The sequence below is a fragment of the Ochlerotatus camptorhynchus genome, unplaced genomic scaffold, assembly GCF_037179485.1.
Source record: "Ochlerotatus camptorhynchus isolate MF236.1 unplaced genomic scaffold, CSIRO-AGI_Acam_v1.1 ptg000265l, whole genome shotgun sequence".
In the NCBI taxonomy this organism is placed as follows: Eukaryota; Metazoa; Arthropoda; class Insecta; order Diptera; family Culicidae; genus Ochlerotatus; species Ochlerotatus camptorhynchus.
In genome coordinates, this window is record NW_027040755.1 from 1,182,338 (window position 1) to 1,207,540 (window position 25,203).

The 25,203-nt window shown below is 40.3% G+C and overlaps 2 protein-coding genes across 3 annotated transcripts in view; both read right to left on the reverse strand.

Annotated features, from left to right (window-relative positions):
- Window positions 1–25,203, reverse strand: part of aay (phosphoserine phosphatase) — a 169,273-nt gene that overhangs the window by 63,388 nt on the left and 80,682 nt on the right. The gene's annotated exons all lie outside the window — the stretch shown is intronic.
- Picot (putative inorganic phosphate cotransporter protein picot) lies at window positions 3,433–23,503 on the reverse strand. 2 transcript variants are annotated; one of them, XM_065226962.1, is made up of 6 exons: window positions 23,221–23,503; window positions 15,186–15,437; window positions 5,402–5,923; window positions 4,959–5,335; window positions 4,480–4,854; window positions 3,433–4,379 (listed from the first exon to the last, which is right to left on the reverse strand). In XM_065226962.1, the coding sequence occupies exons 2-6, from the start codon at window positions 15,235–15,237 to the stop codon at window positions 4,128–4,130; spliced, it is 1,578 nt and encodes a 525-aa protein (XP_065083034.1). In that variant the 5' UTR covers window positions 15,238–15,437; window positions 23,221–23,503; the 3' UTR covers window positions 3,433–4,127. The 2 variants fall into 2 exon arrangements, with proteins under 2 accessions (XP_065083034.1, XP_065083033.1); XM_065226961.1 differs by lacking the exons at window positions 15,186–15,437; window positions 23,221–23,503 and adding an exon at window positions 7,762–8,311.

Consider the following 25,203-nt stretch of genomic DNA (forward strand, 5'->3'; position numbering starts at 1 on the left):
TTCTCCTTCGGTGTCGCGACGCTGGCGTTGGCCCACACGGCTGCTCCTGCACTACCGTGTGGCCGGAAACTTGCGGCGCAGGCTGCAGACAGTGTTGTTGCCGCTTTGGGAGAATGGCGGATCTGGTGGCGTTCATCAGCCACATACGGCTCAGCAGGCGTTGCTGGCTCGTTTGACTAGCAGGCGTCTTCCGTCGTTGACGGCATCGGCTGTCCGTGGCATGGCCACCTTGGTCGAGCCGAGACGGGACCCTCCTTGGTAATTAAGGCCGCGCCATCTTGACTTCCGAGCCGAGCCGTGTAAGACCGTTTTATTTACGGTACGAGGTCCTGAACGGAGGCAGTCCAACATTCCAGAAACCCCACAAGGGGGGGGGGGGTACACTAAATGGCACTGCACTTAAAAATACCGGTCTTTTGCACACGGACGCCTGTTTGTTTGTCGTCAATCTTCCACTGAAAGATGGCCTCTCCAATATATCATTCTCCCTCTTTTCGCACAACTATTTTTGTGCGAGATGTTGTATAATAGTTTTTTCAGTAACGTTTTTGTTCTTTGCAGCGGCACAAACCCTCTCGCTCTTGTGTGTGTCTACTGTTTTATGTTTAACAAAACGTGAATTTTCCACACAACAACAACTCATACAAACGAAAATCCACGGATTGTAACCAACTGGTTACAGTATTTCCACCTCTACACTTTGCTATTGCCGAACTGGCAACATTACCCAGGCTACGCCACCCAGCTGTGTCCATGTTTCAGCTGGTAGTCTTTTGTTTTCAAATGACTCGAGGAGGCGTGAAGTAGGAACTTGCGAGAACCAGGGCTAGGTATTCCGCTCCTTCCAGATTGTCAACTCACCATTTTGTAGCCCATTTTGCTGGCTACAGGTATTGATTAATGGGTTTAGGCAGTTTTTAAAGCACTGAACGCGTACTTTTGACTAGGAATTATGATTTTTAATTTTTAATTGAAACATACGCCTACTATGATGATACAACATCTGACAAATCATCAATCATCAATAGCCATAAAATAAACAATTGTGAGGCCCACAACATGTTTTAACACATAAATTTTTGCTCAGAATAAAATATAAGTTTAGTTTTTATATTTTTAATGTCGTATTCCAATTATTTTAGAAAAGTTAAAATGTATTTTAACGCTAAGTAAAAAAACAAAAACAACGGAAAAATATTTTTTTAACGATGACATATTTTAAACCACACAGATACTAGATGATGATTTTTTTTTTCCTTGATTTGTTTTCCGTGCTGAGTACCAATGCTTCCGATGCCAGGGAGGCAGCTCCCACACCTTGGACCCTACACCTATCGAGCCATCAACTCATGAACCGGAGACTAACGGCTTTACTTCCCGCGATCAGAGATGTTATGCCTGGATTCAGAACAAAGTTCTGAAAACGATTTTGAAGTTGCCTCCCTGGTACAGTACTACCGAAGTACATCGAATTTCGAATGTTGAGACTTTAGAACAAATGTCCAACAAAATAATTAATAATTTCAGGCAAAAATCGTTGCAATCCTCAATTGCAACGATTAATTCCCTTTATAGGGTAAATGTCGGCTTCGGCACCCATTGACTGTTTTCGGCAACCAAAATTTAAACGTTAATTTCACTATGTTTTACCATCAACACACTTCCCTGAATGTATCCAAACGATTCTTTAGTCTTTCAGCTTCAATCTGATTATATTTGTAGGACCGAGCAATCCTGTTATGCCAGATTTTTCTTCAAATGAAGCATACGTACTACAAAATGGGGTTGATTTCGAGTTGCCGATAATAGAACAGCTGGTTAACACGCAGTTCTAATGGGAAGGTTGCCGAAGAAAAAGAGGTTGACGACAATAGTCACACTCACCTGAGAAGTTTAGAGCGTTGTAAAATCGTTTTCAAACAGTTTTGCAGAATTCTGTCGATTGGAATGGATGGAGAAGCAAGCAGCAGATGAATTGAAACAAACAGACACGTCATATATGTGCGTGACGCTGTGAAAATGCTAATAGAAGTGCGGACGCTGCTTAGATTGACGAGAATACGTAAATTCCCCTACTTAGATAAGATTTAGTTTTAGTTTTTAGTTTTAAGATATCAATTGTTATACTGACATGCAGGGACAAGAGTCAATTCCAGATGCTCTAAGGGGAGTTACCCACTGTTGTGGTGGCATCTGCTAGCATGTCAAAACATCATGTCGACATTCTTTTAACGCCACTCAACATCGACGTGTTGTTTTGCCTAACCAGTGTGCGCCTGGCTTCATGTACTATATTACTACAGAAGACGGGCATAAAAGGATATTGTATAACCCCGGGTCTCCGTACATAATACGTTCGTCACCTTATAAGACACACGGGCAAAAACTGCTTCAATATTCATCAAAACACGTGTCTGAATCAATTTAAAGTTAGCAGTATAGAGCCAAGTGACGCAAATCTCGCTAAGCACAAAAATAAAAACCAGTCTCCACTTTTGATTAATGGGCTTCAGCTTTTGGACTCCGAAAAGAAGCATACAGTCGTCAGTAGCTCATCGTGCGTTTTCTTCTTTTAGTTGGGAAATTAATAATTGGATGACGTCCCAACTTAATATCAGTTATCCGTCAGAAAGCTAGTCTTGACATTGCTTTCAGTAGCGAATAATGACTGTAATCCTTTGAAGAAAAACTCTTAAAAATCTTCCACCGTTATCTCTGCAGGCGTAGATAAGCCACAAATCCGTCTAAGTGTCGGAAAAAGTCTCCTAAAGACAAGCCACATTTACTGTTCTTACAATGTATCTAAATTTATGAGCATTAAAAATGCTTAGATACGGAGTCAAAATTCCATTTTTCATCAAGTGCAGATTAACAAATTTGCATTTACCAAATAATGTCGGCTGATGCTGATTGCGGGCATCTCCGCAATACTACTACGATACGACCCAAATTGCAGTGGATTAACACGATAAGCGAGAGCGCTGAGGAATTTCTCGGAGTGATGGGTGTGATATATTTACTACGAATCACTGCAAATAAAAATGCATTTTTTTTTTAAGCTGGCTTCAGGTATCTCACCAGTATTGTTTGATTACTATCGTTTTTATTATCATCTCACAAAGAGAACGACGGATGTTGTTTCGCTTCTTGGTGCTAGCTAGCTAGCATCATTTAAATATGTACAAAGTAGAACATATCTGGTCGGTGTTAAGTCAGACCGAACTAAGTGACATTTTTTCATTGTGTTCGAGGAAAACGAATTTAAAGTTTGCAGAAGAATTGATTCTTATGTAACCCGTTTGTCTGTTTTCCCTTGCTGTTTGTAACACTTACCAAAACTAACTAACGTGAAATTTGGCTTAGGAAATGCTTGATCCAATGCTATCACTATTTAATAAATCCCCTCTGACTTAACGCTGACCATATATGAAATGATTTTTTTTTTTGCTTTAATATTTTACTATACAGTAAATTGTATATGATTTCTAGTTTTTTTTTTAATAACAAAAAAAAATTATTCAGTGTTCGATCCCATGCATTTCTGCATGCACAACCTTTGCTTGGATTTGGATGGCTACGGCACTGTGTGGAATTGACGGTCGACGACGATATCTATAAATATGTACTTTAATAAAACAAATATTCCGGCCCTATGCTAAAAACGCGGCGACAGACTCCATTTCAGGCTTGATTTCACAAAAAATGGGCAGTTTGATTTAGAATTTTCTCCTATTTCATGTGAATGTGTAGCTTAATCACAAGTCTTTAGTTCTGCTGCCCAGACTTTACCTAGGCAAAATTTCATTGCTCAACAATTATACGGGATAATCGAGTGTGTTAATGAACTTAACTAGAAAATCACTCGTTCAACAGGTAAACGTACAAGAATATCAAAACAGAATAACATAGATGATTAATCTAAGTAAAGCAACAAATTAGGATAGTAGGAGGGAGAGGTGTATTGGGAAAGGGTAGGAGCAATTGTGAATTGTTTTTCTAGGAGTGAAGAAGGGTGAGAAATCGTTATTGCCTAGTTGTTTTTCTTAAACCGAAAGAAATCGTACTCTACAACAGCCTACATCACCGTAACCCTTGCGGAAACTCGGAAAGGTCCCGTAAGGAAAGTGTCACTGCCTTTGTTCGGCTGCGTTGTTCGTCCGATACGTAGCCGTCGTCGTACCGTTCGTGCCGTTGGCAATATTGCTATTTCCGTTCTCGTAAGCTGGTGCTTCGATCGAGGCTGGCTTCTCAATCACGTCATTATCCGGATTGTCCCACGGTTGCCGCTCACCGGACGCGAAGATATTGTAGAACGTCGCGGTGAAGATGTACACTGCAGCCGCAATCACAAATACGATTCGCCACTGAGCAATTGTGGGCTGAATTGAGGAAAAGAAAGGCATACGTTACTCAATTGTGAATGAGTTGATTCAATTGAGGAACTTTGTTGGTCAATCTATTCAGAGATCTAAGTCTTACCTTGCCCTCAATAATGTTACCAGCTGCGATCGGAGCTAATAGACCAGCTAGATTAGCGGAACAGTTGGTAAAGGCCATCAGGATACCAGCGTAGCGTGGCGTGAGATCGAGATGATTGATCTTAAAGCCGGCGTAGATACCACCGTTAAAACCGACACCAATGGTCAGGATTGCCACCGTCAGGGCACGGTTGCAACCCGTGTACGATGCAATGATGAGCGCAATCGCCGGGCCATACTGACCGATGCTGTTCGAGATCTTACGGGTCAGAGTGTGCGTGAAGCGACCCGACGTCAGCATCCAATCGGCAACCCAACCGACCCCGATCGAGAATATCCACATAGCCAGATAAGGCAGAGCCGAAAGCGTTCCGTTCTGAAATCAGTACAAATAGGTCACAATCGTAGCAAGCGAAGCGAATGACAATCATATTAGACATAATGAGCGACGCCTACTGCTCAATTAAGTAATCCACTTACCGCCTTGATGGAGAATCGCAGAACTTGCTTCATGTATGTGGGCAGCTCGGTCATCAGCGTCTCGTAGCCGTAGTTTTGACCCAAATGCGCCAACAGAATTGCGTAGAATGGCATCGACCGGACGAGCGAATTCCATGGAATTGGAGGAATGTTTACTCCGGCCTTGCCCCACAGTGACTGCTGAATGTATTTGCGTTCATCTTCCTGAATGGTGGGATGCGTGATCGGATCTTCGTGGCAAGTAAGCAAGAAAGCTATGGACCAAACGGTACCGATGATTCCGAACACGTAGAAGATCGAAGGCCAACCGCCATCAAATCCGTTATCTGCTAGCAAACCTGACAGCGGCATAGATATGACCGTTCCGAATTGAGCACCTATATATAAACAAAAACACTCGTTAGAGCGAACTCTTTCGAACCTAACCCGATCTCATCCCTCACCTGAATACACAATCGATCCGACTCTCGATCGCTCGTTCGGCGGAATCCATTTAGCCAACATGGCATGAGTACATGGCACAATCGGACCTTCACCCAGACCTTGGATAAAGCGAACGACGATCAACCACGGAGCACCACCCTGGCGGGCAGCGATCGGAACCAGGAAAGCAAACAGAGAATTGATCAACATTCCCCACCCGAGGAACCGCATGGCACCGTACTTCTTGGCCAATAATCCGAATGGAATCTGCGTGATCACGTACCCGTAGAAGAAGGACGATAGAATGTAACCCTGTAGACTGGTACTCCACAGAAACTCTCCGTCTTTTCGATCAGCTGGATTCTCTGGCTCACCGTAGTCCGTATCCGGACATTCGTCATCAAACACCTCCGCTTCGTGTTCAATCGCAGTTTGGTTCACCATGGCCACGATGGCTACGGACATGTTTGTTCGCATAACGTATGCATTGGCCATGCCAAGGAACAGCATGAACACGACATAGTGCCGCGTGCCGAAACGCCCTGTACAAACAATGATTAAGAAAAGGGAACCGGGATTAGATGTGAGGTTTAATAGACGCCGGACGTGCGATGATGACGGGTGATCACGTTGCATTTAAACCAGTGGCGGGATTGGTGCTCGTTTGCATATTATATTAAAATGATTAGAATACAATTAGGTAAGGGTGTGTGAACGTGGAAGATGATACCGAAACGATATACAGCAACGGCACATGAACGGAGAATATGTATGCACTGTAAATCGTATTGTTTGATCTGAATTTACGCGAGGCGAGTGAACGGAGTGTTTCGCGGCGACAAGTTGTGAATAAACATCAAATGAATCAAAGTAATCTGTGTCGGGCATTCCTCGCTTGTAACCACCCTGGTGTTAAATATCTATGTCATGGCCATCTTGATCGTATCGAGGACACACACACAATCATTCAAACGAAGAAAAAGCGGATTCAATTAAAATTAATCAAATGACAATTAAAAGAAACAAACAGATTAGATCAACATAATAATAATTTAAGGTCATAACGTTCATGTTTTTTGCGATCCTTTGGACGGTCAAGTTTGCGATAAAAATTAAAAAGGTGTTGGCAATATGTAGTGCAAAATAATTTCGAATCTTTAGAGACTATAACAATGTACCTCCCGATACTTAGAAACTCGGTAAAAATTCGCCGAAATTGGTGCAAAAATTCGTTGATGACTCATTACACCAATTTAAGCGCAATTTGGAAGATAGGCCCATCAAACCATAAAACAATGTGGAAAAGGCGACGAAAACGCGTTTATGACATTGTTTATTAACCTATTTTACAATGATGTCTCGCATGTCAGTCAAAATAACTTAAATGAGTCAAGATTGCAAACAAGTGCAATAATGACCGATAACACGTAACAATTGCCAACCCTTTCGTATTCAAGATGAAATCATAAAGCCATCAGGATGGTAAGCCCATCCTACGCGGTGCAAACAATTAATTAATAAATTTCAAAACATTATCTAATCTGCTAATCTTCACCGAAGGCTCGCCTTTCCAAAGTTTTCGTTACGCATTATCGAAACCAGTTTTCTATTTCGAGGAAAAAAATCAGTTAGTAGACGTCTGTCTGGTCGATAACGAATACAAATTTACTTCAATTGATATATGCCCTGTCACCTGTTAGTTTTTGTTCTGTCAACTGTATCAACAGAATGACAAACGAAAAAAATCCAAATCAAATATAGTTTATACTGCCCCGTCGAAAAGCTCTTCAGGATCAAACAAAACAAAACATCCCGAAACAATGCTCACGTGTTTGCAAGCTCATCCTCCCCCACCAAGTGGGCGTCGGACGACGCCGTCATGCTCACGGTGCATCAATTTCACGCTGTTGTCATACCAACCATGAAACAACATCGGCACGTGTACAATTGGGTTGCTTTGATCGCGTGCCCGAGGCCTACTGGTACGCCAACTCGGATCTGATCTTTATTTTTAAAGAGACACAAGTCTAATAATATAATTTATACAAGTTCAAGTGTCGTACTCGGGAATCATTTGGACTCAATCATAATAAATAAAGCGGTTGTTAACGACGTACGAACTCGACAGCGGAAGGCAACAATTTCGTTACGAATTAAGATTGACGCAAATTTCGCCTTTTTCTTGTGCCGTGTTTCAGTCACGGGATTTGTGTACTATTGTATACAGTTGAGATGTTTTTTTTTTCGAAAAAAACGGATTTTACTTTTTCTTGGGGTCGTCTCAATGTCAATGAACGCGTTAATTTTTGCACCGATTTCAATCCGTTGGAAGGTGATTGATACATTGAGATGAAAGCGAGTTTAGTTAGTTAATACTAACGTTCTTTTTGGGGGTGTTCCTCGTCAATGCCGGCTTGTTCCCACACTAGAACGTGTCCGTCACGGGTCCGATTCTCGGTCGTAGCAGCGGGAGGCATCTTTCTTTTCTTCGCTTATAAACTTGATGTTATCATAAACACTTTTTAGACTATTCGACTGTATGAAGTTCGACTACTTCTTTCGGTGCCTACTGAGATCTTTTTATTTCTCACACTCGGTAACTCGCGGGTCACTTGGATACACTCGTTTCGAAAATACTAATGACAGTCTGTGGTCAATCGCTCCGAGAATTTCATACGACTGAGCAGCGGTGTTCCTTACTCTACAATCTTATCGCAGAGTAAAATACACACGGTTTTCATTCACAGCTGGCCGACGAAAGTATTCTTATATTTGTGTACATCAAGAAAAACAATGAACAAAAACAAATAGTTCGTCGTGCTGTAGACACTATCGGCGACGTAGAAACAGTGGTTGAGCTTGAACCATTACGGATCTGTCGTGCAACAATTCCGGTTTCTCCTTGCAGGCGTGTGCACAAATTCTAGCATACAAATCCGCTTTTCTTGTCATACATCATTTCTTCGAGGAACAAAAGAAATATCTGTCACAGCTAGAAAGGCGCCATAGTCTCCAAGGCAAGCTACGATCCACTATTCTTATTGACCGAATCAGAGAAACAACACTACAAAACTATTAGAATATCACAGAGGATTTCAGAGATAGCAGAAGAGATCACCACCTTCCGAGCTGCCGATCGACCGACTAACTAACGGAGCACATTTTTTCTCGCTGATAACAAAAAAACGCGTGTGAGTTCACCTATATCAAAGTATGTCTATCTCGTTCTGGCGGCGATAAGCCTCGCGATTGATTAATCAAAACTCGCTCGCCTGCCGCGACTGATGAACGAAAGTGCTATGAAGACATTCATTTTAATAGTATTCAGCACTAGGTAGTAGGCTGTGAATAAGCGCCACATGGTCGTGAAATACACTTACAGATGACGCTCGCGCTCGCACGCAAACATTCTAAAGGAGACTACATATATTTCAGGCTGTCCGTCGTCGTAGCGTCGTGTCGGTTGGACTATTCACGAATTAATATTCAAATTCGATTTCCTTGTCTAAGTGGGTACAATGTGGTAGCGCGACTTGCGCGGCTCCTACTTAGTGTAAATACTTGGCAGTGACTGTTTTGCTGTTTTCAATTCAACAAAAAATTATAAATAACACTGTCTCCCCTGACATACGAGTGGAGGCGGTCAGCGCTGTGAACACGGCGAAAGCGGTATGCAAGAGCGAGAGGGCACGTTGACCCGAGCGGCAAAGTGTCGCGTGATTTGACCATAATGTAAACAGTGCACCCGTGCGCATCGGAGTGATTAAAAGCTGATGACTGCTTCACTTGCATCCGCTAGGTTGCTTCAGTAGGCGTTGCTTTAATTCCGAAAATGGCAACGGTCATCAAATCAAGGGACGCTAGATTGTTGCAGGGATTTCGTATTCAGATTTATGTTTGTTATAATTACGATAGTGACACAAATTAAAACATTTGTAACCAGTTTTACAAGGGGTGGTTTTTTTTTAAATATAATTTAATTATCAGCTCTAATTAAAAGTCGACACGATTTTGAAAACCATTCAATCAGGGGGCGGGACATCTTGGCTGAATATATCAAAATATATTTTGATATTATTACATTTGAAAATAGTTAAATATTTTCGATGATATTTATGAATATTTGATGATATTTTCAAATAAACCTAAGTTGTCATGCCCCCGGCATTAAAAAGGAAAATTTTAAGATGCTAATTTTGAAGCGTTTTCTCAATGATTACACACCCTTTATAAACATATGTATCATCCTCGCCGGGTGTTTCTAATAATCGACAATGACGTAACTCAAATGCGTGTAGATATACATACCATCATTTTATCAACATCGTTGTCTGTATACGATTGGGAATACACCTTAATATTGCTTAATTTACTGACTCAGAACCGAAATAGCTCTGCCGACTAATTAGACTTTAGCCGATAGCGGCCTCTTATCGGCCTGGCTTGTCGGGGGTCGCATACTTGCGAAAATTTCGCTTGACCATGAGGTTTATGTTTTAATAATGTAGCCACACGAGATTACAATTTCGCGCAAAGGCCTTAATTTGACCAGAATCACGCGATTACGCGATGGCACTACTCCTGTTCCGACAATGCACAATCGGCCGACATTCTCATGTCTCATGTGCCACGGCTCTCTCGCTCGATCTCTCTACTCTAGGGCAACATGTGATAAGGGCCTATGTACCGAATGTAAACAATGACTTTAAATTTCGATTGTGCACGAATCACAACACGCCTACTCAAACTAACTACAGCCATCTGATACAACAAGCTTACTCTACCAGTTAATGCTGTTGGTATGCGTGAATTAGTTTTAATCCGCGAGAAATCGATGATTAAAGTATCTTTAGTACATAGGCCGTTTACACATGCTGCTCTAGTACTGTTGAAGTGTTAAATTGTATAGCAAGCCATGTTTTCCATCCTATGACGTCAACAAGAGAAACGTGCCGACAAGAACATCACGAAGGAGGGAAACACGTGGCCGATTAGCTGTCAAATAATTAATTAACGATTGTTGTGTTTATTTCACGATGCAATGGTAGTGGATTCGCGGGCCGATCGTTTACAATACATTCACAGCGAAGAACTGATAACTCGCAGCTGAATCCGAATAGCCAGCCAAAGAAGTGCGAAATGAACGGTAGTTTAGCGCTCGAAACCGAGGAGGATCTGCACTACTGACGAGTATCGTGGCCTGCTAACAAAATATGGAAAACTCCGACATCTCTTTAGGGTCACAAGGCACAATGCAGTCAAGCGGCCATTTTGACAGTTTTTCCCCCTTTAGATGATGCTTTGGGTCTCGTTTCCAATGTATTCCAAAATAACACCAAAGCACTAGTCGAGTTTTGTGCCTTTTAATTAGCTTCCACGAGTTATCCTGCCTTCCTCCTCTCGGCGCAGTTGTTGATCAAAGAGCTTCAGAGAGTTAGAGAGTTCCATTAACCACTGCAAAGTTCTATGGGAAGTTCAGGTAAGTCCAGGAAATTTCTGAACGTCCAAATAATATCTGGGAAATCCAGAGAACTTTAGGGAAGTTGAAAAAATTGCAGGGAAATCCAGCGAGCATCGAAGAGTCGATTGAAATTCACAAAAGCTTAAAAATCTTTACAGAAGTTACGTTAAGTGCGGGGAATTCCGAGAACTTCAGGAAAATTATGGGACCTTTAAGTCCGATGAATGAACAGCTTGAAGATTTGGGAACTGTAGAGAAGTCCCGAAAACTTTAGGAAAATTGATTTGATGTGTCGTATAAGGGTTTTTGTTTAAGAAGTGAATTGTGCGTACATGTTGTGCGTACATTACAATTATGAACTCTCATGAAGGGAGGCGCAAGAATTTAAGGTGGTCGGGCCACACATATGAAAATTCAGCGAGTAACCAGCTTTCAATTTACCATGACAGCACTGACCCGTAGAGCTTTGTCTAGAGCTCCATAATATTTTGTTGTAATGACACAGTATTTCGGTCTCTTCAAATTAGTTTGCCGTTTGGATCGTGATGTTCTGCATGCTCAACATGCTGATCCTACCACCTTTATCATAGATTCGTACAATCAACGGAACATCGTAGAATACTTTTTCGAGCTTGGTGCATTGTGGTAGATTTTATTGAACATTTAGAACTTCAAGATCAGAGCACTTTGGAGAATCTTTGTCTTATATCTTATATCATATAGCTCACATTCTTTTATGAGAATTCACGGAGCTCTGCGGGTTAAGAAAATGTAGTCTGTACATCGTACAAATTGAGTCTGCAGAATTTCAATATGTGACCTCCAGAAACTTTGGAGATTCTAAGATATTTTGCTAATACAACTTATGCCCCAGATGATGAGGTACGGTCAAACAAAGCTCTAGGGATTCATTAATTTAGTAGGGACGCTGAGCAAACATTTTTATTCAAGATGTAAGATGTGTTTAGGTTCAACGAGCATTTTTGAATACACAATAAAGTATCGTCTCTGTTGATCCAGAAAATGAAGATCATAACTTTAGAATAATATGGACGTCCTAGGTCATCCTTAAAAATCGTTCCGAAAATGTATATAGGGGAAATGCAGGTAATGTGTCCCTAATTTGGGCCCATACATAAATTCAGCAATCGACTAAATTTAATCGACAATAGCAACCAAAAACATCCATTAGTAACGTCCGAATAACGCGTTCATCTAGATAAAATTGATAAATAGCAGATTTTTAGCGATGGGCCCAATCTTAGATCCATAGGCCAACATTAGAGACATTTCCCCTATTTGTGTACTTCTATACCTTATAATAGCTATTCATGCACCAAGTAGTAAAAAGAAGATTTTTTCAGCACGAGACTTGCCGAGTTGGATAATTACGGCGAGTACAGAAAAATTGAATTTTTTCCACTCAAAAGAGTGCTGAAAGTAGCGCTGGGTGCTGAAAAGTAGTACTTTTCGACGTAGTTATTTAAGTAAGGAAAAGTAGACCATTTTCCTTTCCTTTATTTAACGTCGGTCTCTGTTCCGCAATCTAGTGCCAATCACCGACGGACATCGATTGCCATCCATTGACGGCAATCGAATGTGCAAGAAGGCAGCTTCCACACCTGCGTAGGATATCGCACCCATTCAACACACATGGGCCGGGACCAACGGCTTTACTCCCCTTCCGAAGAAAGACGTGACCAGAGATTTTTATGCCTCAGAAAAATCCCACCGACCTCGGCTGGGATTGTACCCAGGGGTGTTAGAAAGCAGTCACGCTTACCACTACACCACCGGTGCCGGCAAAAGTAGACCATTGTGATATTAAAATTCAAATAAGCCTAAGGAAAATTGGTTTAACGTTTAAATTAGGATGGAAATATAAGAGAAGTCAACAAAATCTAATTCAGGGTCAAAACTGAAATTGCGTCCTCTATGCAACTGATTAAAGCATAACTGAAGCCTATATCAGCTATATGCTGATATACGTAATATCAGCTATAGCCTTCACATAATATTAGGTTATAAATTTCATCCTGAGTGATCAAGTTCTGTTGAAATTGGAAACAAGAAATACCGAAAACGATGAGTTTTCAAAAAGATTAGAAAACCTGCTAAGAGTCTATATACTTAATATCTTACAGTGTCTTACAATGAAGAGAGGGGGTCTAAAATCAGTTTAAAAAACTTAGATGAACCCATAGTCGGTCGATTGAAAGGTTGAAGTTAATGCAAAAACTTTATAATATAGAAGGTTTTGTTTTCCTATTATCGTGCCGATTTAAAAAAAAAATTCAATAACCGTATTTCCCATCTGCAATATACTAGATTCAATAACATTCTTAAAAGGAAAGCAATAGATGCAACTATTTACAATAACAGTTTACCCACAATGTGTACTTCAAAGCATTATTCATCCCATCCCCATTCATGGGCGGCGTCATCAACCTAGTGTGCTAAAACAACAACTTCCATCAGAATGGAAGATTTAATTAAAGGAAACGACGCACGTCAAATCTGTTACAACAAAGTACCTATACCACTGTTACCTGTTACTTGCCAAGTCAGCACCTTTAAGCCTAATCAAACATGTTTCTCTCTTTTCTTAAGTCACACAATCAGGCAAACTGATAAGCGCTCATCGTCATAGAGCAAGATTGTTTTTACTCTTGCTCTTAGGTTAAACGGCAAGGAAACCAATATACGCTAAGGAAAAATCCCCAAGTGCTTCAATCTGCTCTCGCAAAAAAAAAAACAAAAAATATCAAAAAGTTGTTATGCCTTTAAACTGATTATCGTTGTGGCTTATCGTTGCTACCGAATGCACGGCTGTTGAATCAAACTCATTGTTGAGTTCCGTTTACTCAAATTCGCAAAAACATAGGTCACTCATAGGCTGAGCAAATGTTTACTCAAATGTGAGTGACATTTACTCATATTTCAGTAAAATTTTACTTTGTCTATGAGTAACCTACGTTTTTGCGAAACGGAACTCAAATGTGAGTTAAACTCAACGGCCGTGTGGGCACACAGACGACTCAATGTACCTCATATTCGAGAAATTTTTCCTCGAACAGTTCGGACAAAGCTACTCACTTTGTGAGCAATTCCACTTTTGACTAAATTAAATTGGGTCGAATTCAACTCAATTCTGAGCGTTCTCATCGTCCGTGCCTGACGGTGAATCGACGGAAAGAAGGTAATTGCATCAGCAATAGAGGGCAGTCACGTGCAACAGTTTCAGCTAGTCACCGCTAGGTGCTTGACACACCGTTTACGCCTACGCTGAATTAGTGTTTCTCTCGCGCAGAGCCAACTGCGAGCGATATGTTCCTTATCAACAGTGAGCGCTCAATTAGATAATCGCGACACTCCACATTATCCGTTACAAGGCTAATCAAGTCGGGTTAATTCGCCTTGATTGGACCATTAATGTATTACGGGAAAAAGTGCCGCCTGTTTATGGAACTTTCTTAGATACCGAACTCTTCCTTCAAGGGAATCACTTGCGGGGAGTAATGCAATCTCAAGGCCAATCGAGTGACTAATTGACGATGATGAATGGGGAAAAAATTACAGCTGGCAGAACAAAGATATCACCCTCAGGATGCTGCTGTCTAAAGTAAAACCCCCGAAGGTGCAACCGCGTGAGATAAGCGAAACAAAACAGTGTGATGTAAGTCATTTCTCACCGCACCGGAAAGCTGAGCTGAGATGTGTGTTCAAATACAGTCATAATCATTAGCAGCTACAAAGTGATAATATTCCCGGTTCATTACTATTCAGAGTGCAAAAATAGAAACTTTTACTTGTGTTTGGAAGAGAAGCGGTTGAAAATTTCCAACCGGTTCAAGCGCATCAATCACAACAACTGACCTCCTCAATGACAAACTGCAAACTTCAAATTCCAATGTGCCGCATATCAAGCAGGCTAGTTCACAGCATGCCATTTCTATCGAATCTATTAAGTTATGGTCAACCAACAACCAATAACAAGGCGTGCTGAGATCGGAAGATTTGTTTGGCTAACTGTTTCGCGCGGAAGCGAATCTAGTAAGCAGCGGCCAATGTCACCGATGAAAAATAACGCCAATTCAGGTGATTACTATTCACAAGCAGTCATCATGTTCACACCCCTTCCGAGCAGAGGGAGGTTCGCTCATCGTAAGGAGCTTCATTACCGTTTGATAAATGTGACAGAAATCGCATTGTAAAAATATTTCGCGTTGCTTTGGTATCTACATGAGCTGCCGCATGTGAAGTGACGGAAGTTATTCCATTTGTGATGATCGCCGTACATTCTACGGCATTAATGGCTTTTAGAATGCAATCTAGGTACTTACCGGTTGGCTTCTGGATTTCACTCTCGGCTAGATATTCTTTGGTAGCTGTCATCTTGATGTTTAATATTACTGCTGGGGCTCTGGTTATTGACTGCTGGAATGCTGGTGATTGTTCAATACAGTTCTGCGTTTGAACACACGTATTTCCGCTATGGTGTCACTACTACTAGTACCAAATCAGCGCCGTTCTCTTTGGGCGGTGATAATAAAAATAATAATACTGAAGCGTGATGAGCTCAATGCTGTCTTAATCTGAAAATAATGCAAAAGAAAGGACGTGATTAGACTTAAAAATAGAAGCTTGCTCCAGACTTCAGGCGCTACAAAATATTCTAATCTACATGGTATTTCCTACGTAAATCAAAGCATGCGACGTGCGATCGCTCCCGTCAGCGCATGTAAATATATAATGCATTGCCCCCGTTGACAGTTGCTTGACGACAATAAAGGTGTACTGACCGCGCTGAAGGGAATTGCGTTCAAATCCAGACAAACAAACAGGAACGCCTAGGTTGGTTCTAACTTGTAACTATATTCTGGGAGGCCATGCGACAGGTGAATGCCAGGCGTCTGCAACAGTTGCGGTTGCGGCTTATCGCACCGTCTAATTGGCAATTGGTGTTACTATACGGTTGAACAAAACAAAATCAACAATACCACCATCATCAGAGGCATGCGTTAGCCATTGGTGCACGTGCTGCTGCTACTGCAGATGGAAATCCTGGATGTAATTACAGCATGGTGCAATTACAATACTGTTGAAACACGTTGCTTCCAGGTGCCAAGTGTTGAAAGCCGTTTGTTAATTCATAACATTGTTTTATTGAATAATACAATAACGCGTTTCAGTATATTGGTTCAAAGCAACCCGCGCTGTACCAACGTCGTCAGCCTACTTAGGATGACAAAGCTATGCAGAAAACTGACAAACTAAAAGGGCTGTACGTCAAATGAATTAATTTTGTTTTGCCCAACAGACAATTTTATGATACAGATAACAACAACCTCGTTGTGGCAATTCAGCGTGTACCTCCCCTAGCAACTGTCCGTTTGCATCAGCTTCAATTTATTCAACCAAAGTCGTTTAAATAAGGGATACAAATTATTACATTTCGTGCATGACCTTGGAACAGAATTTCTAAACTTTGTCGAGTGACAAGCTGCGCAATACGAGTGAAGTAGCTACGCGCAATCAAAGTGGTAATCATTGGAAAAATGTTTTCGAATTGGTAAGATGCCATCTCATATTCAATCAGTACGCACCCGTAGAAGGAATGGAAAATTACCAGAGGGAGAGAATAAAGAGCTAAACCACATACTTGCATGACAAGCAACAACAAAAATCTACTAAAGTAATAGTGCGCGCCACTTACGTCAATTGTGGCAGATGATGGAAGGTGTGAAGTTTTTTGGCAATAGGTGTGTAGGTCAAGTACAACAAGCCGAGTTTGTTGCAGTGAAATATACAACAACAACGATTCAGCGAAAATGAAATTCAATCGATCATAGCAACTGGGATAATAGCTTTCGTACCTACGATAACAATGACTCCGATATGACTTCGGCGCAATTGAATAGGGCAAATAATGGCTAGAATTGTATTCAATAATATGAGGCTACACGCAAAATGAATGGCATGTACATTAAAAATGTAAGTGTGGATTTCTAACATTCTCTGCATATGTTTCTTGCGAAAATTTTAATTGCAATACTCACAACGGAATGTAGCGTACAAGCAAGTTTTTTTGCTGAATGATCATTTTCGTATAAAACCTTCATACGATGATTTTTTAGTCTCTAGTCGAGGGGGAAACCAACTTTTTTCGTTAGTTAAAGTTAGCTAATATTCCTTCAACTAAGTTATTTTAAAATCCTTCTGACGAGTACATTACAGAATCTTAAATTTGAGCTACAGTTGGCATAAACAACGAAATCGTTTACAAGCTTGCATACAATATTGCTAATTTAAGCGATATTGCGCTTAAATTAACACGAAATATCGTGTATATTTATGCCAAATCTAGCGTTAATTTTATGTGCGCTATATCTCGCAGAAATTTACATGAATTTTTCAAACGGTGTACAAATCTGCAATAGAACTTTCGTTTGGGTGTAGAGTGTTTTTCTCAAGCGATACAATTTGCGGTTAAAATTAATACTTTAAGCATCTTCTGTTGATTATACTGTAACGGGAACTACGCTGAACAGATGGCGGTAATCGTCAATAGTAAGGGGATTGGCTATGCGCGCCACAGGTGGTGATACTACCAACTAAAAAACATTTAAATTGACCTAAAATACATTTAAAATGCGTGTTCGATGAACAACATGCGAGTGTTAAGTCTGTTTGTCTGTGCTTTAAGTGTTCCCAATTTTATTGATATTGATATTGATATTTAAGCTGCAGAACGGCTTATACAGCTTTTAACCAGCTGAATGGTTATCTTTTGAAAATCAGCACTGTCTGCTCACGAATGAAATAAACCAATTAATCATTTCTAGCTTAGTATTCTAATCCGATTTCAATTAAAGTTTGCACATGTTGTTTTTTTTAAATTATTATTTCTTCATTGCAATACGTTTACTTTTCTCGGGACTATTTTTTATGACGACGTAGGGGAATTTACGTATTCTCGGCAACCTAAGCAGCGACCTTCTTTCTATAGCCTTTTTCTCTAAGGAACGCACACATATGCAGTATTGGTTTGATTACAATCTTTTGCTGTCAGCTGCTCTAACAATTTCAGTCGAAAGACTTGTCAAAAACTGTTTTGAAACGCTTTTACAAAGCTCCAATCTTCTCTAGTGAGAGCGAGTATTGTCGGCAACCAGTTTTTCTTCGGCAACCGTTCCATTTGAACTGCATGTAAATCTGCTGTTCTATTATCGGCAACTCGAAATCAGCTACAATTTGTAGTGCGTGTGTTTCATTTCAAGAAAACCCTGCTAGATTACTTTTTCTCAGTGGTAAAAATATAGTCAAATTGAAGCTGAAAGCATAAAGAATTGTTTGTATGCATTCAGCGAACTGTTTTCGTAAGAAAATCCAGTGAAAATAGTATTTCAATTTGGGTTGCCGAAAATAGTCTGTCATGCCGAAGCCGTCATTTCCCCTATCTAAATAAAAATATTTTCATGGTGAGTTGATTTTTGTTTGATCAAAATGACGTCTGAGAAGAAGTTTCTGGTAATTAAAATTTAAAAAATTAGAGAAATCACGTTCAAAAACTAGATTATAGTTTTTGTTTTGTTATGTTATGTTGGGTTATGTTATGAGTGTGTAAGACGGTAAAATACATACACGAAGGGTTTCAACTCGATGAATAAAGAAACTCCTGATTTCCCAGTCATCTTTCGGAAAAAAAAAATCAGATATAGAATACCATTGATAATGAGTATGTGTACAAATTTCAATCATTTTCATTATGACATTCTCTTCCTGCCCTACTCTAGATTTGTCTTCTTACTGGCGTATTGCTTATCTTGCATATCATAGCACCTTTCAAGGAATAATTCCATGATGTCACTCTAGACAAGACCAGAGCGTAAATTTTTAGACAGCCCAGGCTGTCGCATCATTGAATTCGTTCCCCAATGTATACACGGAGAGATTTATACCCAAGATTGTAGTTCTTTTTATTAAATTTTAAGTTGAGTCTCGCACTTGCGCTCGTTATTGATTGTCAAAAAAGGAATAAGCTACTTTTGAGTAAATGGCATTTTCTTAAATTTACGTGAATTAAACTTAATTTTGGGTAGAATATACTTAAGAGTAAGTGTTTTTTGCTGGTGTTAAATGGAAACTACTATATGCGATTAACTCAAATTTAGGTTATTGGGCTGAATCCGGGCATTGAGGGAGAAGTGCTTAATTCATCTTTTTTTTTTCGGAAAACAAGTATGCAATGTTTTTTTTTTCGATTTGTCATCAACAGCTAAGGCTTTTTCCCGGTTCGAATTCCCAGCTTTCTCCCGGTTTCCCGATTGCCCAGTTCATTGCTCACTGGTATGTCTTTATCCCGTATCCAAAACACAATTCGATCGTTCGCTTCAAAACTAGTAAACTTAAATTCGATCACCGAAAGATGGCGAGTAATTTGTTCGCGAATGCTTTCTAGCGACCATCGACAAATGGAGACATCGAAATGTATAGAACTATGGGAAGCTTTCATCAACATTTCAAAAGGGCGAAACTGATTTTGAAAACAATGACTTAAGCCATTAATTTCTCGCGAATAAAAGCTCACTCCAGCATTTTGGCATCCAACTAAACAAAAAGGAAATATATCGACGTATAGAACGTCATGACAGAACGTGACAGTATTGTGAATCCAGGAAAAAGAAAACCGGTTCAAACTCAGCGGTACAGTAACCGTTCGATTTAGGCACGGTTCGGTTTTCGCAACAAAACTACAAAACCGCCCATTTTTGGCATGGAGATCGATTATAGCAATGTGCCTTTGAAAATAATGTATTTTTGTTCTTTGTGATTACAAATTTTAATAAAAGATTAATTGTTAATAACGACTATGTCATAAAGATGACTCACGGTGGTCCAAAATCCACGGAATCATAAAATTAGTTTCTTAATAAATCCGTTCGATTTTGGCACTGTTCGATTTTGGTACCATTAAGTTTTCGAGCTGGGGTGTAGTGGTTAGCTTCCATACTTTTCACGCCAAAGTCACGAGTTCAAGTCACGAATGACCCACGAGCGTTAAAGTGACTATAATTTAAAAAAAAAGTTTTCTAGCTTGTTGCCAAAATCGAACGGGTTTTGTACCTCTCTGTTGCGAATTTGCCATTCCACAGCTGACGTGAGCTCAATGATCGGTAAAACCGAGAAACGAGTAAAACCAGGTTTATAAAAGCTAGAAAGGCAACTAACGACAGATTTCAGTGGCGTAGCCAAGGAGGGGTTTAAGGTACAACTCCTCTACAACTTCCTTTCCTAAACATTTCAACGGGAAATCATACTTTGATTTATATTTAAAAACAAACTTTGTATATAATCCTCTATTTTCAGAAAAAAATACTACCTACGCTATTGACGGGAAGCCTGGCTACAAGACATCTAAAAAAACAGGTTTTCGCCGAAATGATTTGCATTATGTAAGCTTGGTAGTTTTCCATCCAATATAAATATAGTCATCAGCATAACATTTTGTACAACAATGACGGGACCAAATAAAGCTTCTGGCAAGTACTTTTCAGTCAAAACATTAATCATATTGTCGAGCAGTTTTGGGATGATCAGCGATTTTCATAAAAGTAATTACAGGTTTATCAATCTTAAAAATTAAACCTTATTTTCTCGAGGTTCTAGAATAAAAAATATCAAAATATTGTTGTTCGAATGATGCTAAATCGTCAAATTAAAAAAAAACCTTGATTGGGACTTAATTAGTGCATCAGACACTATTTAACATAGATGCACGATAAATAAATGTGCATTCTCTCAATCTCCGCAAAACATTACGTCAATGTTGAATAAGATCATCAGTATCCACTTCCAGAACTCAGACACAATGGACCAATAAAATTCCATTTCGGACACAATCGCCTGATTGCAATTATCTACCCTGCTGAAGTGCCCACTCACTCTCGTCGCTTCGTTCCACACTCAGTCCCATCGATAGCTTGTTTGCCGATCCGGTCCTTCTCCGAATTTTATCACACATACGCCAGTCGTCGCCGCCACTACCCCAGACACATTACGCACATTCCTCTTCCATCAATCAACATACGTTGGTTTCCGATTCCATCTCACCCAAGGGCAAAAATTTACTGGAACTGCTGCCCAATGCGATGTTAACAGGTGGGTCAATGTGAATTCGTCGTCTCTTTCGTTCTCCCGCTGTTTAAGTGGTAGACGGACAGTGACGTCAAACTCCGTCATCCATTTAAACTGCGGAGAAAGGAAAGGGACGACAAATTCTATGGTCCTTACTTGTTTACATCTCATTGTTCAACTCGGTCGCAGCAGACCAGCAGCGAGGCACCACTCTCAACCATCAGCACTTTCGATGTATGTATCTCCCTTCTAAGCATGCACAGTGCCAACACTCTTTGTCGTCGTTTCGTACTCACTCACAGGTTACTTTGTTTCGCGCAGAAGACGCGCAGGGCACTTAGGCATATGCACTGCCCACTTTGATCCTTGTGGTTTTCCAATACAATTTATACACGACACAACCTTCCCGCTCCGATCCGCATGTCCAGAGACACTGGTAAAGAGACACTTTTACGAAGAAAAAAAATGTCACTATGAAAACGTGTGGAAAAAAAAACGTCAATTTTTATGACATTTAACACCGCTGTAAGTTGCGAGAAACTAGACTCCCACATTCCACCACTGCCAACTGCGGTTGATGGATTTTGGACAATGGAATCAGAAAATAATATGACGTGATGAGACATCATTTTGTTGAAATTGTTCCAGCACGTACAACCCGAAAGTCACGTCCCGCACACTGTGCGTAGAACTTCCGACACTTTGAAGCTTTGTTTTGCGTGATAAACACAAAGTATACACACACACACACACAGAACAATAACGCAATTGCAACGGTTCGCTGGGATGCGATGCGATGCTAAAAGTTCAAAGTCATTGCCACGTTGTATTGCGAGAAACATGGCCAGTGCCGGCCTTGCCATATAAGACCGGCATCGGTTCCGCTGTGTGATAAGCCGCACGCGGAAAGCACACGGTCGGATGCTGTTGGCTATATTATCTCTTACTTTTAGCAAGTTATTTCGCCGTAGGCCTACTAGAGGAAATTATTGGAACAACTTTCTCACCTCATGACGATTCAACGCCCACTAGTTTGATTTACGACGCACTATTAAAACAGCAGTTGACTTTGATTATTGATTACCTTAATGCTGCAAAATCACCGGGGTTTATCAGTTGCGAATTGCAAACACTATCTCCTAACACAAGGTAGAAGGGGACTTTGAATGGGGCATTTGATAACCCTCTCTCTTGATCAGTCAATGAACGCGCGGATGAAATAGCTGGACAATGCGAAAACACTTCAGAGAGCAAATCACTATTTATTCGTACCTTTTATTCTGTTAATCACGGTTGATTGGTCGAATAAAATTAACATACAATAGCGGGAAGTTATCGTGAGAATTTCTGCGGATCGTTCCAGCGTGCAAGTACGTTGCGCAACGATTGCTTCGATCGATCAGATATTCACTTTCGCCGCTTTGATCGACCCTTTGACAACTTTCGTGTCAAAATTGAAAGTTCAAACTATTATTTAGAAGACACCCATTACTCTCATTCGGTATGCAACTTGGGCACAATCAACTGTCGACTATGCACGTGTCGGCATAACTGAGATAGAGAGAAAAAAAACGCAAAAAAAAATTCACGACGGTCTACTTTTCTCAACCGAAAACAACAACCACTGACGAGCAACTGAAACGTGTACAGTTCAAAAATAGCCAACCACCGTACACTGTTGTAGTTTTTAGACAGTCTAGCTTTATTTTCCTACTTTGTCTGGCACATGCTGATCTGTTTTTAAATTTCATGCCTAGCCGAAAAAAAAATCGCGATAATAACAAACCTGTTGCTTTTGCACACGTGAAATTCGTTCGCAATGGGTATAGGAAAAATAGTGGAACGGCCGTTTCCTTTCATCTCTCTGCCAATCTCTCACTATGATTGCTTAAATTTTTTGCGGGTTGATCACAATCGGAGTTACTCGTCTCGTTTCGTTAAACTCAGGGTTGCTACCACTCATGGCGTTATAAATAATGTTTTTTTTGTCTGATTTATGGAATCATTGGACAGTAACTTTTCAACTTACAAGTACAAAATATCATTATAGCATCCAATGATTCCATAATTCAGAAAAACAAAGCAACCCTGGTTAAACAATCCAAGTACATATTCTATTGCCTTGGCAGTCATTCACTTTCTATACTCTCCTATTCCGAATATTCTTAACACAAAAAACACACAAAACAGCTTTGGACAACCACAGAGACGGTTACTTTACTTCTAAACAAAACTACTTACGTTTTGGCAAAGCAAAACACACAGTTTTCGTGGTCAAAGTTGACTACTGGTGATGTTGTTGGTCGTCATTGTTGAATAGTTCATTTCTCAATTGTAGCAAGCGAGAAAAAAGGAACAGATCCAAACAGTTTTCCAACTCTAAGGACTGGAAGGAAATCTCTTCGGCACTGGAAGCTGGAAGCTCAGCACCACACACCGGGAACGACTGATGAACGATTAATACTCATCACTATCCGCTGACAGGTAAATGATATTTATATTGAAATTTTTCGCCTCAGCAACTCTCTCGAATACTCAGACACCGCCTCGTGTGAGTGAGTATGTTTGATAATGATGATACAGGTGGTACAATCGTAGCAACAACACACAAGCGCAGCTCATGGCACACTGTGTAGTGTAGAGCGTTTTGCAAATATTCCGGCTAGCTGCCGGTCGAGGAGAGCGGACCGGTCTTCTGACCGGTCACTACGATCGGCAGCTTGTTATCAGTGCTCTTCGCTCTCCCTCTCACACTACGCCAGATCGACTTCCACCGAGGATCACGTAACGAAGGGAAGGAGGAGGAACTTGATTGCGTACGGGTTGGGCCATCCCAAAGCAGATGGCACGAGAGAAACGCAGAAAAGGTCGCCCGACGATAAGGACTCTCGTTCAGCAGGCGTTTCGCTCAAAAGATTCCATGTTAGAACAAACACATCGTAAATCTTGAATGATTTTTTATTGTCCATTGAAAACGAGTACAGTTGTGCTCACGTTTTCTAATAAATTATTCCGACCACTTGATGGTGTTTACCAAAATTAAACAGATAATTTGAATTCTACAACCACAAAACAGCTCGCACACATACATTTCTAGATAAACATTTCAAAAGATCCTATCTGCTTTGGTCGGTTCTCTTCATCATATATTTCTATCGTTAATAACTCAACTGTGAAGGCTGACGTTTTTTTGCACTAGACAGTAAAATATTTTATCAAACTATGCGGCAAAAATACCAAGAAATGTGTTTGCATAGCCGTGGTTATCCAAAGAGAAATTATCAAGTCCATGATGATAATCGTTCAAAGCCGGTAGGACCTTTTTAAATGTTCATCTAGATTTCCAATCGCCTCAACATCTCAATATCAATCTAATCAATCACCCTAGCCTCGGTACATTGACTTGAATTGTCAGTAGTAATGTGTTATCAGCGCCAATGATGCTTGTCAGCTAATTCTCTTAAGCTATTTGCGTTCAATTGCTGCGTGGGTGGCTATCATCCCTGTTCCAGCGTCGTCATACATCACTTTAAACAAGTGTAACCGTCACATTTGCTATCCTTCCACACCGCGCCTGCTTATCTCGAATGCCGTTTTTGAAACCCCCTCTGACCGCTTCGAATCATTTGGTTTATGTTGATCACCGTTTGAATTTATCATCAAGGTTGCATTAACATTATCATCCATCGGAGCAACCAAGCAGGCCGTGAACAAACAAAAAATCATTCAAACATTTGATAACGACGCACCTGTCCGCGAAAACCAGGGTCAATTTTGTTGCGATCATCAGAGACACAATAAATAAATAAACAAGTCTGTAGATTTTAAACTAAGCTAAGAAAAATCCACTGATTGCTTTCTTGTGTTTGGATTCAACCAATGGATAAAAAGCTATTGTATAAAATCTGATAACTTAGGGGCTACCTACCTATTCGTATCTTCAGCAAAAATGTTTCATTGTTTGAAGAATTTAAATTCCAAGATTTTTTTTCTGGTGTATAAAATAGTTTTCCCGGTTTGATTGAAACAGAAAAATTTGATTAAAAATACATCCCAAGAAACGTTACAAGTGAGCAGTTTCAGGCCAAACATTTTTTTTTGACTCGACCTTCTCCGATTTGCATGAAATTATGCATAATTGTTTGTTATCGGCAACTTATTTACATTTTTGCTAAAAATCGGAACTTTTAACGTTCGCAACATCTTTCAATCTTCTATAGCAGA

What these genes read in the sequence shown, in the direction of transcription:
- Picot (XM_065226961.1), bottom strand. Translation starts at nt 7,858, where the DNA reads ATGCCTCCCGCTGCTACGACCGAGAATCGGACCCGTGACGGACACGTT. An exon ending in CGGATCGATTGTGTATTCAG is followed by an intron (nt 5,336 to 5,401) that starts GTGAGGGATGAG and finishes GTTTATATATAG; the next exon opens with GTGCTCAATTCGGAACGGTC. An exon ending in GTAACATTATTGAGGGCAAG is followed by an intron (nt 4,380 to 4,479) that starts GTAAGACTTAGA and finishes TCCTCAATTCAG; the next exon opens with CCCACAATTGCTCAGTGGCG.